The sequence below is a fragment of the Carassius gibelio genome, chromosome A11 (genome assembly GCF_023724105.1).
Source record: "Carassius gibelio isolate Cgi1373 ecotype wild population from Czech Republic chromosome A11, carGib1.2-hapl.c, whole genome shotgun sequence".
Lineage (NCBI taxonomy): Eukaryota > Metazoa > Chordata > Actinopteri > Cypriniformes > Cyprinidae > Carassius > Carassius gibelio.
In genome coordinates this window covers 16,979,972-16,994,465 of record NC_068381.1, presented here as the reverse complement: position 1 = coordinate 16,994,465, position 14,494 = coordinate 16,979,972, and the positions used below count along the sequence as shown (strand labels likewise).

The window sequence follows — 14,494 nt, the reverse complement described above, 5'->3', positions numbered from 1 at the left end:
ATATACTAAAAACCTTGATTATTCTGGTTAGTCACATTGTACTGCTATTATTTTGAACAAAACTGTATTATACAAAAAGGGGAAAAACAAAACCCACGAGGGGGAAAACAAGGGCTAGGGTAGACACTAAAAGAATTCTACAAAACACAATAAACAAGGTAAACAATGACTCTGAACACTAAATACTAACAAACACTCACTGCAAGACAAAGACTTCTTAGAGGGGTTTCTAGGACAAGGTATCTCAGGAGGCTGACAGGTAGGAACACATAAGTAGAACAATGAACCGACGAAAGACAGAGCACACTAGGAGATCTAAATAGGGGAACAATTAAGACACGACAGGTGGCACAGATACGGCAATCACAACAAGACTAGGATAACAAGGGGGGCGGGGCAAGGGAATGAGACAACACAAGCACATGGCCCAAAGACAAGGCCATGTGCTTGTACATAAAACACGGGTCTGTCATGATCCTGCCTCAAGACTAGAGAAAAGTCGGGACATGAAGGCAGAATCATGACAGAACCCCTCCCTTAAGGAGCGGCTTCCAGACGCTCCCCAAGGGAACATCAAACGCGGGACAAGACTGACTGGGACAGAGACAAAAACCAACAAGACATGACAAATAATAACAAAGGCAAACATGAATAGACAATGACAGGGTGACAAATAAAAAAAAAACAAACAGGAAAGGGGAGGGGGCGGGACCACAAAGTTCATGGGGGACAGACCAGGGTGGGTGGGTGGGGTAGGAATCTTAGGAGGACAGGACGAAGGCTGACGACGGGGGTACGGGCAGGTCTGGGTGGTGAGGGACGGGGAGGGGTCTCGGGACAACTGACAGGGGACATGACAGGAGCAGACACGGGACGCGGGGCAACACTTACGGGACGCGGGGAGACGACAGCTGGACACGGGGGGACAACATCTACTGGACACGGGGGGACAACATCTACTGGACACGGGGGGACAACATCTACTGGACACGGGGGGACAACATCTACTGGACACGGGACATCTACGGGACACGGGGCAACATCTACTGGACACGGGGGGACAACATCTACTGGACACGGGGGGACAACATCTACTGGACACGGGGGGACAACATCTACTGGACACGGGGGAACAGCATCTACTGGACACGGGGGAACAACAGGACACGGGACACCTACGGGACACGGGGCAACATTAACAGGACACATGACCACATCAGCAGGACACGGGGCAACACTCACGGGACACGGGGAGACGACATCTACGGGACACGGGGAGACAACGGCAGGACACTCGGGATTTCTGGGGACAGGGTCTGGGGACGAGACAGGACTGACGGGGACTTCTAAAATCTGAACAAGACGGGACAAATAATCAGAAAAAGACTTTACAGCTATTATAATGGGCATCTCCTTGCGAGATGAGACCGATTGTAGTAAAGCCTTGGCTGCAGAGTCGGCCGCGGCTCTCTCCTCCGCCCTCGTGACTGCTGACTTAGTAACAGTTCTCATCTTTGCCGGCCCGGGCACGCCAGCGCTCACCGCTGCTGGCTCGGGCACAGTCACCGCTGCTGGCTCGGGCACGCTCACCGCTGCTAGCTCGGGCACGCTCTCCGCTGCTGGCTCGGGCACGCCAGCGCTCTCCGCTGCTGGCACGGGCACGCCAGCGCTCTCCGCTGCTGGCACGGGCACGCCAGCGCTCTCCGCTGCTGGCACGGGCACGCCAGCGCTCTCCGCTGCTGGCACGGGCACGCCAGCGCTCTCCGCTGCTGGCACGGGCACGCCAGCGCTCACCGCTGCTGGCACGGGCACGCCAGCGCTCACCGCTGCTGGCACGGGCACGCCAGCGCTCTCCGCTGCTGGCACGGGCACGCCAGCGCTCACCGCTGCTGGCTCGGGCACGCCAGCGCTCACCGCTGCTGGCTCGGGCACGCCAGCGCTCACTGCCGCTGGCTCCGGAGACCTCGCCGATTCAGAAGGAGACAGGGTTACAGGAACGGCAGGCCCCTTCTTCTTCCTCTTCCTCCTTGGCCGCGGTGCAGGGGCCACAGCTGGGTCATAGGTGGGTTGGGGGAGTTGGGTCTCGGGCAGGGCAGACTCGGACGCCGAAGACTCTGAAGCCGACTCCCACGACAATCGTCTCCCACGCTTCCTGGGGAGACTGATGGCTGTGGAAGGCGCCTCAGGACTCTGGGAGGGAGCTGCCTGTTCCCCCAGTGTAGTAACTGCCAGGAGATGACCCTCGGGGATCACTGGCAGCTGGGTAGATGGTTGGGACCTCTGGGGGGTACCCTGCGGCGCCTCCTGGGAGAACTTCTCCCACAGCCGGGCATAATTGTAGAGAACCCACTCGTTCTCAGGCGAGTATGGCCGGGCAACCCTTTTCTTCTTGGCGGGGGACAACATCCAACACTGTTGGCGGAACTCCAATTGGGATTGAGGAGTGGGGGACATCCTGTCTGCTGAGTTCCTATTTGGTCGGTTCATTCTGTTGTGAGGATGGGTTTGGGACGAACTCAGATGCAGACAGGATGTACTGAACACAAGATTTATTATACAAAAAGGGGAAAAACAAAACCCACGAGGGGGAAAACAAGGGCTAGGGTAGACACTAAAAGAATTCTACAAAACACAATAAACAAGGTAAACAATGACTCTGAACACTAAATACTAACAAACACTCACTGCAAGACAAAGACTTCTTAGAGGGGTTTCTAGGACAAGGTATCTCAGGAGGCTGACAGGTAGGAACACATAAGTAGAACAATGAACCGACGAAAGACAGAGCACACTAGGAGATCTAAATAGGGGAACAATTAAGACACGACAGGTGGCACAGATACGGCAATCACAACAAGACTAGGATAACAAGGGGGGCGGGGCAAGGGAATGAGACAACACAAGCACATGGCCCAAAGACAAGGCCATGTGCTTGTACACAAAACACGGGTCTGTCATGATCCTGCCTCAAGACTAGAGAAAAGTCGGGACATGAAGGCAGAATCATGACATAAATAATATTTATTAATTTTAATTAAAAACAAAAGCTATAAATCATAAAATGTCACCAAAATGTTAATGTTTATGCGTTTTTAGTTACAACATGAATAATGAATTTCATTAAAACATTATTTGCAAGAAAAGTGCTTGACAGGAGCAGAGAGCAAGATGTGCAGATGAGACGTAAGAGGTTATATATTATTTAAATACACATCATCCAAAGAAAACTAAAGAAATGAACAGTGACCAGTCAACACCAGTGTCATCAATCAGTGAGACTGAATACTTGATACTGATGGTAATCCAGTATATGGAACCAATTTTTAATCATTACATAATACTTGTGTTCATAATTTATTAAAAATAATTATTACTGCTGATATGCCATTAACTTTTCTAAATGAGAGCAGCTTTAAACATTAAATAATTTGCATTAATGACTAGTTTGAAATTTTGTTATTCTTGGATGTTAACCACCAAAAAAAAGAAATATATATATATTTGGATTTGGATTCGTCCTGTGCACCAGAACCACGTCACATTCTTTCTCTACACTCCCTCCCCATCACTGACCTCTACTGCGGCCTGATGGGACCCCCGTGTCGCCACCGCATCCCTGGACCAATCCGTTAAAGTGAGTTTTGCTCAGTCTCTCCTGATGTGGCCAAGTATATATATATAATTATTATAATTTAGATAATTTATATAATATACACATATTTCCAATTCCTGTTAAAATAGAATGATTATGTCATGAAACATTGAATGTTGGTGCATACTGTTCAAAGTAATAATATTTTGCCCAGAAAGCCTTAATTTAATTACATAAATTCATTTTTTTAAGTGTATAAATCAATCATAGATCAATAAATTAAAATAGATATATATGCAGCTCTGTGCATCTTAATATAGTTAAAGATGTTTAATACCTCTGTTTGTGTCCATTTGTTGTTCCAAATAATATTTACTGTAAATGCTAGAGCACTTTAAAATGCAGGTCCACATTCTTATGGTCTGCATCTGCCACTTACACACATCTTTTTTTGTTTTTCTAATGCTTTAAATGGGATGCCCTTTTTATCATGTATAGAAGACTAGTTTAATATGCTGATGTCTTCAATGATTCTGTTCAGCTTTTGAAAAATCACTTGAAAAACATAAATATTTATGAATGCATATTTGTCTGTGGTACGCACCTAAAGCTGTCTCACTTGTAATCCAGTTTGTAGCTTATTTAACTTGCTAAACTCTAATGGCATCGAGAAATCATGTTGTCAATGGGGTACTTGGCTTGAGATGATGTGCTGTCTTTTCTTCCTTGTTCTATGTGGGGAGATGCTCTTAAATTAATGTTTGCTGTGATGAGACCTTGGATTGTCATTCATGGGAAGTTTGCATCCCATTTGCGCTTATTCTTTCTTGACGTGCACTTTTTATAGACCTTGTTATGCTTTTACATGCTTCCTTTCTTCCAGCTAAAACACTTAAAATGGGGTAATTTAGTTTTAAACGGACAACAATGAAAGCTTCTCCTTTCTCAAGTCCGAAGCTTTGCTGAAATGTGATTTTCCAGCTAATGAGTGTGACATGGGGCAGTAAGTGTCTGGCAGTGATGTAAACTGCATAAACAGCAGATGACTCTATGCTGCTGTTCCTCCTGTGGCTTCAGGCGACTTGGTAGATTTGACTGAGAAGACTGTGTGAAGATCAATTCGAGAGAGAATGATGTCTAGTGTGATGTAGTGGTCGACCGATATATCGACAAGGATGATATATCGGCCCGATATTTGTCATTTTTCAAATATCGGCATCGGTCGATATGTTTTTCTGCTTGGTCAATGTGTTTGAGGCGGGGCTTTTATTTTGACGGTGCTGAGAGCGAAATCAGCCCCTGAGCGCACACAGTGCTCACACTCTCTCTCTTTTTTTGTCGTCGTCATTAGGGCTGTGCGATTAATCAAAATCGAATCAAAATCGCGATTTCAGCCGTTGCGATTTGCTAATCGCAAAAGCCTGCGATGTGGATGCGATATTACGCTGTTCCAGAGCATATGCATGACTGCCAGCCTTGAATGGCAGTCTTACTACCCAACAGAGTGAGCGCACCTCCGTTCTCCCCGATCAGTACTGCTCTAGCCAACTGTTTAAACGCCCACCAAAAAAACAAAAAAACAAAAAACAAAAAAGAAAACATGAGAGAGACAGGGTGGGATTATAAAACTAAAGAAAAACGTTATGTAAATTAAGCTCCGAACAGACACACAACAAACAAAAAAAAGATAATTTGCAAGAGCAACCTGCGTCGCAACCTGCGTCGACCTGCGCCTGTCTCTACGGTTAAAACGAATGTAAGTTCAGTCTAACTGCTTGCTAATTTCACTCGGATGAAATTAAACATTCAGCACATTTTCCACTTGTTCTAAAAATCCCAAATACAATGTAACAATTAATACTTTAATAATTGACTAAAGAAATACAGTTCTTTGTTCATATAAAATATAAATCTTTCCATTGAAATTCAGTAATTAAGTTAAATCTGTAAAAGTAGTTATACCATTATAATCTTGTCTGCTGAATATATATATTCTGCAGACTGCTGCTGAATTGGTGGGATGTAATATGGCAGATTGCAACCAATAGAACAACAGTCATACCTATTGGAATGATGCCTAAAACAAAAATAAATTTTGTAATGGTTTAATGGAAACTGTAATTCCTGATTTTTTCAGCAGCATAATGATATACGTACTGTGCTGCCCATATCGCACAGCCCTAGTCGTCATTAACAGTTCTGTCTAATACAAAAAGAAGTCTGTCTAATAATCAGAATGGTTAAACAAAGAAATTAATGTATACAGAAAGTATTATAACGACTGCTTTTATATTAGGCCTATTATTAATAGAAAGGCAAACATTATAATACTTTCTCGTTTGCCGTCAGCATTAAGCAAATACATATTTACATAACTTATAACAAATCTTCAATTTCACAAACCTTGCAAACTCAGTCGAATCCAGCTGTGTGATCTTGTGAAGTGTGCATGTGTATCCAGCATGATCGTGTGTTTTCTGTGCGATGGTCATTCTGTGTGAATTGTATGCTTTAAACTTTAAACTCGTGATTTTTAATTATACTGCGCTTTATGCATTTGCCCACTGTCATATTCATGTCATTTTCACTGTGTGCTGTATGTAAAATGAGGGTTACCCTGAATTTCTTAAAAAAAAAAAAAAATTATTCCCAATGCACACAAACTTCCCAGAATACTGAGTTCCCTGTTGGTTAAAGTGGTTACTTTCTTTTTAATTATATTTTTTATTAAAAAAAGTATATGTTTCTTTTACACATTTATTTTTTAGTCTGTCAAATGATTTCCTATTTCTTAAATATTAACAATAATAATAATAAAAAAATCATATCGGCCTTATATCATTTATCGGTCCCCTGCTTTCCAAGATATCGGCATCAGCAGTGAAAAAACACATATCGGTCGACCACTAGTGTGATGGACTGTATGGTCTGCTCTATAAACCAAGATCCATTCAATATTAGACACATCTGATGGATCAATAGTGTTGATTTTCTAGTAAATAAAAAAAGGGTTAATTTAAAGCCAAAATGAAAATTCTGTCATCATTTACTCACCCTCAATGGGGACCAGAAACTGTTTAACTACCAGTTTTCTTCAACATATTTTGTTGTATGTTCAAGAGAAGAAAGTAACTCATTCAGGTTATACCAGGGTGCTGGTTAATTAGTGCCTTGCACAGCACACAATTTTAAAATGCCTAAAATGTTAAAATGTTCAAAATGGTTGTCACCTGCTTTCTTCTCTATTGCATTGCTATATTTTTTTAAATAATGGTCAAGGGGCATGATTAACTTTGGTTAATTGTATTTATTTATTTACATTTATAAGGTTATAAGTTTGGGATTGGTAAGATTTTTTAAAATAATGTTTTTGAAAGAAGTTTCTTATGCTAACCAAGGTTGCAATATTATGAAATATTGTTAGTTTAAAAACAAAATATTAATAACCAAGATTTCTATTTGAATATAAACGTAAATGTAATTTATTCCTCTAATGCAAAGCTGAATTTTCACGTCAAAAACCTCAAAACCAAAACCAAGATAATCTCTTTATTAGGAGACAACAACACCAAACTTCAGGAGATGGAGGAGGCCAAAATACTTAACAAAATTAGCAAACTAACTTTCATTTAAACCTCTTCCCTGCATGAAATAAACAACAAAGAAAACACATAATCTCACCTCCCAGAAAAACAAAATCACCCGCCTCCCATGTGGGTCTCCGTACATTAAACAGGTAGTTTAACGGTTATGTACACAATTAAAACAAGCAAGCTTTAGTGTAACATCGGTGGTACAACATAGTTTGACAACATAAATTCAAACTAAACAACCGAGCAGGGAGCGAGGAGACTCCCGAGTGATCTTCCAGACGGCTTTACATCAGCTCTACAGAAACGCCACCTCTGGCCATCTCCGATGCCACTGTGACTCCATGCACCTGTGCACACTAACAAGCGCTGCTTAGTGCATAAGAGCATAAACTACACTTTTTAGATCAGACTCCAAGAAGAGAAACTCCAAGCCAGAAGCATCAAAATATCAAAGGAGGCATCAGCAGAGCGTCCCTCCAAGGTCATCCAGACATCGCCCCTTGGATTCGCTTTGAGGATTTCCTGTCTGATCATTGAACCTCAGCGATGAATCATTTCCAGTGCTTTATATTGATACCCTGTGAAGAAGTGGAGGACTTATTTGATTTTTCATGGATCTTTAAGCCCGAGTAACACTTCAGCTCTCGCTGCTGAACTCATGTCTAACGATATTCTAGTACGATTTTGGATGAGACTTTATTCCTGTTGTCATTGACATTGCTTTGACAGGATTACGCCGATAATCAAGCCCATTATAAAGAAGCCACAGGCATGACTGATCTACAGGCCACATGCTCTGAGGATCTGTCATGAACGACTGGCTGCTTAGTCTTTGTTTAATCTGGAGGTGTGCCCGGGGCGCCACGGCACACAGGCGCTCAATGTCACACTGAGTGCTCTCTCTCATTACCCACAATCCTTCATGGGGCTTTTGAAGGACCGGTTGCTGTCATCACAGAGCTCTAGTGAGGAGAAATGGGTGAATGAGGTGTGGGTGACTGCGCTAATAATAAAGAGGTGTTTACCTCAGGGTGACTCACCTCTCTTTTTCTCAGCACCATGAACCGTTTCTGAGATTGTTGTTAGGATGAATGTCCTGACAAAAAACTGCTTATAGGTCTCGTATAATCAGCCTTGTCTCATGCTGTCCAAACCCATTTGAACGCTGTGCCTGCCGTCAGGGTCTCAGGACCGATCTATACCTGAATCGATCAACCCCTATCCTGCCCCGACCCAAGGAGCCAGCGACTAAAATTAGTTTGTGGTGTCTGTGGGAATGCGACTCACACTGTTAAATTGGGTCCGAGGTTGCGACACGTTCTGCTCTCGGCTGTTTTGAAGGATGCTTGTGTCATGGGCTTCCCGTGGAGATATTGTCATGGCTAGTTTAAGACTGATTTTAGTGGCTTGACACTGCTGTGGAAGATAGCAGTGGGTTGCAGTATTTTGACGTTGGTGTGTATTAGCCAGGCGTCGTCTTATTCTTGACAGCTGGATGTGGATGTGAGCGCATCCAAAAATGAGCGTTATATCCCCAACATTTATGAATAATAAATTAGAATAAGCATTTCTTCTGCCAAGCAGTATACTTCATTAGTCTAATTGTAGACTGTCAGCGGTTGCCAACCAACTTGGTGCATTAATATAGAATTCAACTGATGCAAAAAAAGTTATTTTTTTTTGGCATACAGATTACTGTTGTATCTACTGTTTTGATGAATAATGTATTAATATTTTTTAATCCAGCAAGGATGCTTTAAAATGATAATGTTACAAAAGATTTAGGCTAGATTTCAAACAAAAGCTTTATTTTTTTTTTTTGGAAAAGTTCTATTCATCATAGAATTGTGAAAATCATAGTTTACACACACACAAAAACAGTTTTTAACAATGATAATAATAATTGTTTCTTGAGCAGCAAATCAGCATGTTAAGTATGATTTCTGAAGGATCATGTGACTCTAAAGACTGGAGTAATGATGCTGAAAATTCAGCTTTAATAAGTTATATTTTAAGATTGATCAAATACAACACAATTATTAATAATATTTCAAAATTTCACTGTTTTTACTGTATTTCTGATCAAATAAATGCAGACTTGGTGAGCCAAAGATACATAAAATCTTACCGACACATTTTCAGCTGGGATAGATGATGTTGGCTTATCAGCCATAGCATTAAAATGATGACCATTATCACAATATTTATAGTTTGACTTAAACAGTTCACTCCTAAAATACTTACATTATTTGTCTGTTTAACTTAATTGTCATTGTTATGAACCTGTGCTACACTGTGAATGAATAATTTCTTGTTATTTAAAAAAAAGCCTGTGTTGTAATAACGTGTGTGGCAGCTTTCTGAGTGCTGATGAACATTTCAAAGACAACACGAGGCAGCAAGGTGCTGAAAGGACTTAAACTTAGTCATCTGCATTCAGCACTTCCCATCCGCCACTTTACTGGTCTGTGAACGACAGGGAAACCTTTCTGTTAGCTGAACCGAAGAGTCCTGAAGATCCCTTTTAAATTAGATTGAAATGCTGCCAAAATCTCCTTGGAAAGTGTTCAAATGCAATAGTCCTTCATTTGATTTTGGGATAGATTAATTTGCACTTGAAGTAGTCTTGTTAGCAACTTAGATGTATTTTGCTATGTTTCTTTCCAGAGTTGCAAAATTAACTTATGCGCAAAACTGGAATATCGCATAAAACATTTACAAATGAAACATTGTTTCCTTCCAACGATACAAAGATAACAAAATAGTCACTTCCTGATAAACTGGCACTAAACATCACTAAGAAAATTAGGAGAAGCCACTGAATATAATAATTTTCATACATAATAAATGACTTGCGCCTCAGAGCGAGCAGAAGAAACACAATAAATGCGGTCATTGGTTTTGGAGGTGGATGCTGCTGTTTGGGAACACAGTCGTGTAGGAGGCATTTCAGAAAGACCAAACCCTTACGAAAAAAAAGTATACTTCAAGTTCATTTTATGAAGTATACTTGAGTAATGTTCAAGTATATTTATAAGTATACTTTATGTAGTAAGTATACTTATGTCAATATTTACTAGTAGTAAACTTGAAAGTGTACTATTTTAATACCGCTTGGGACTAAATTGGCCCAATTGAAGTATATAAAAGTATATGTTTAAGTGTACTATAAGTGTAACAGTAGTAAACTCTAAGTCTACAACTAGTTCATAATTATGTTTCTCATTTGTACTGCAAGAGAACTTATGAGTGTACTAGTAGTTTACTATTTTATTACTTGTAGCATTTTTTTAGTTTATGAAAGTTCACTTTGACGTATACTCTCAGTAAACTACTAGTTTAGTAGTTTTACACTGCAAGTATACTTACACGTTTTCTTTTAGTGTACTCTGAATAAACTACTAGTTTAGTAGTTTTATACAGCAAGTTTTCTTTAAGTGAACTCACCATCATACTTGTAGATTACTAATAAAATATAATTTTTGCTCTTTTAGTGTACTCTCAGTAAACTACTAGTTTAGTAGTTTTAGACTACAAGTTTACTAATTATGTATTGCTTTTGCTCCTTTAGTGTACTCTCAGTAAACTACTAGTTTAGTAGTTTTAGACTACAAGTTTACTAATTATGCATTGCTCTTGCTCCTTTAGTGTACTCTCAGTAAACTACTAGTTTAGTAGTTTTAGACTACAAGTTTACTAATTATGCATTGTTTTTGCTCCTTTAGTGTACTCTCAGTAAACTACTAGTTTAGTAGTTTTAGACTACAAGTTTACTAATTATGCATTGCTTTTGCTCCTTCAGTGTACTCTCAGTAAACTACTAGTTTAGTAGTTTTAGACTACAAGTTTACTAATTATGCATTGCTTTTGCTCCTTCAGTGTACTCTCAGTAAACTACTAGTTTAGTAGTTTTAGACTACAAGTTTACTAATTATGCATTGCTTTTGCTCCTTCAGTGTACTCTCAGTAAACTACTAGTTTAGTAGTTTTAGACTACAAGTTTACTAATTATGCATTGCTTTTGCTCCTTCAGTGTACTCTCAGTAAACTACTAGTTTAGTAGTTTTAGACTACAAGTTTACTAATTATGCATTGCTTTTGCTCCTTCAGTGTACTCTCAGTAAACTACTAGTTTAGTAGTTTTAGACTACAAGTTTACTAATTATGTATTGCTTTTGCTCCTTCAGTGTACTCTCAGTAAACTACTAGTTTAGTAGTTTTAGACTACAAGTATTCTTTAAGTGGACTTAACATCACAGTTTACTAATTCTTTATTAGTTTTGCACTTTAAGTACACTACGATATTTAGGTATTAATTATTATACTTTAAATATACCTTTAATTGCACTTTAAATTATAAGTTCTCTTGTACATTATCAGTGGACTACACAAAAATTCACATACTCAGAATTATGAACATAAGTTATCTTTATAAATCAATAATTTCAAACAAATCTATTGTATAGGATTCCACATAAACTTAAAATAACAATGACACTCACATTATACAGTTCAAAACAAAACAGTAAACACAATGTTTACGGTAGTGTCATACAAGATATCAGTTCCTAAAGAAACTACAAATCCAAACAATAATTGTTCAATATATGACAACAAAAATTTTTGATTCAAATGGGCTTCTTTGTAGTAGCTCGCTTGATGTAGTTTTCGTTGTTGCATTTTTTTCTTATGATGCGTCTCACATCTTGCATGGTGATGTCAGGGAACTTTGACAGAGCATGGTCTGTGAGTTAAAACACACACACACACACACACACACACAAAAACACAAACACACACACAAACAGAACAAAATAAAACATAGTTTATATTTTTTTTATACATCATCCAGAATTAACACAATAAAACAGTCAAAGTAGCATGTAGTGATATGCAATTCAAGTTTCTAAAAACTAATGCAATAATTTCTATATTTAGCAACAGACAGCTGAAAATGACCTTTAAATGTCTAACTTTACATAAATTAAGATTATTTTTGGGGCATCATCAAAGGGGTCTTGGTTCTTTTGTTTCCTCCATTGTGTGATTATTTTCTTTTTTTTTTCTTTTGTGACATTCACAAATCCAAACTGATGATCCAAAATTAAACTTTTATAGATTAGAACTTTTCACAAAATGTTTGGAATGTTCCTTTTTGATCCATGTTGGAGGTGACAGTAATTTAACACAATCACTGTCACCTCCAACGTCGAACATCAATTTGAAAAGTAAAAATGTCCGAGAAATGTGTAGGAATTTATTTCATTTTAAAAATGAAATTTCCCTTAAATTAAAAACACTCACCAAATATAGCATCAAGTTTTGTGCTATCAAGCCGTGGCTTTGATTCCACATCTTTGTGTGCCCCTGACTGTCTTCCTGTCAAGCTTGAATGAGACAGGGTTTCCCTTCCATAGACAAGCACGGCAAGGTCCCCGATGTATACTGACGGATTTGCCGTCCGCAGAGAGTTAAGCTTTCGCTTGGGGACCTTGACATCACAGCCTGGCATGAGAAACACCTGAAAAATAATTGTCAGTTTGCAATTGTTGATACATTGTTGTTAGACACTAAACTAATGAAATGATAATGAAACACATTCCCTGGGATATATATCTATTCATCATCTGTGCATTAATGCATATAAACCAAGTTTTTATTCCCCAACCAAATAGGAAATCTGAGATACATTACCACATTTCCCAATAAAATGAACTAGGGTGCAAAATAATCCTGTGCAATGTAAGATCCTGTTTAAATCCTGTCCACACTGCTTTTCCACAGCATTAAACATTTAATTGGGTAATATGGGAATGCTTCCTATATTTCCTGTGGTCAGGCAATATTCATAATAACCACTTATCACGCACATTCACCATGCAATTGAACATGCAGATTTTTCAGGTAATGTTTATAATTACTGCCAAGTTGATTTACTGGGACATTGTATAATCACCTTCCCACATGGACCGTAACACTTGCATGTGTGGTACTTACCATATCATCAGACAACACTTGAGGAGAAACAGATGCAGAGTCTACTGATGTTGAAGGTGTTGCAGAAGTGGATGCAGTAGGTGAGGTCTGAAGTGTTATTTGTCCAATCACTTCTTTCAACTTCGTCACTACTGTGGGAAGCTCTGTTAAAAAAATGGAGATATAAATGATTATAAGAAAATTGTGAAAAGGCCTCATAACTGCATGTTGACACAAATGCCAAAATAAATCACTACTCACAACAAAATGTTTTTTAAAACATTTAAATATTATTCAAAATAAATACTGATTAAATCACTGCCATTCACCACACTTGTTTGCGCTTTGTATAATATTAAAATGGTTTAATTTGAGTTACGTTTGGTAAGGAACACTGTTAGTTGCAGCAGTCACTTTGCTATAGCAGCCATACATGCTGCAATGCTTCAGATTTATAGAATGTGGTATTTGTAAGTATTTTATGAGGTTGCACGTGTTTAACCCTAAACACAACTACCTTTTAAATGTATTGCTTTTAGCTGCATTTTCATTAAGTTTAGTAAAGTGAGCCCACACTTTCTGTAGTTTTGCTCTGTCAGCCATGACTGTAGAGCACAAAATGTAAACACACTGTTTGCAATGTCAAGTTGTGTGTTTGCGTTCAAAGGGCAGATTATTATTATTTTTTAATTCATATAATTACCTCTCATGGCATCAAGTATCTCTTTAATGTTGTCTTCTTTTAGCCTCCTGTTCTCTCTTTTAAGTTCCTTCATTTGCTGTTGTACCTTACTCCAGTTTCTCTCAAGTATGTCCTCATCTGATGAAAACTCATTTTCGATAGCTGACTGGAACACAAAGAGCAAAAAGAAAAGAAAAAGAAAAAAAGGTTTCCACTAAAATTGGCAAATCTTAAAATAATTTACCTGGAAAGAAGTTTGCTTTGCCATCAGCTCCTTCTTCAGGTTTTCAATCATTTGGTCTGCTGCCTCTTTTGGGGTACATGTTGTCTTTTTACACTTTTGCTATCAAAATGACAATTTGAAGTTGTTCAATACCAGGGATTCAATTCAAATTGATTTGTATAGTGATTTTCAAAATATAATTCCAAAGCAGCTTTACAGAAATGCATGTTTGTGTTACAATTAAAGCAGAGTAATATATTGCTTCATTATAGCAATGGACATTTGTATTTGTCCTAGATTCACATACAGATGTATTTATCCATAATTACCTTTTTTTGGGGCTGTTCATTCTCCTCTTCTTCTACATCCTCCATCAACCAACTGTTTGGCTTTGTCTTCCTCCTCAGTGTTTGTTTCCAGATGTCTTC

The 14,494-nt window shown here is 39.1% G+C and overlaps 1 protein-coding gene across 1 annotated transcript; it reads right to left on the bottom strand.

The window, feature by feature from the left end:
- Positions 1 to 11,670: 11,670 nt before the first annotated feature.
- Positions 11,671 to 14,175, bottom strand: LOC128022508 (uncharacterized). Its single transcript, XM_052610146.1, has 5 exons — positions 14,088 to 14,175; positions 13,865 to 14,009; positions 13,183 to 13,325; positions 12,490 to 12,706; positions 11,671 to 11,929 (listed from the first exon to the last, which is right to left on the bottom strand). The coding sequence occupies exons 1-5, from the start codon at positions 14,136 to 14,138 to the stop codon at positions 11,814 to 11,816; spliced, it is 672 nt and encodes a 223-aa protein (XP_052466106.1). The 5' UTR covers positions 14,139 to 14,175; the 3' UTR covers positions 11,671 to 11,813.
- Positions 14,176 to 14,494: the final 319 nt, after the last annotated feature.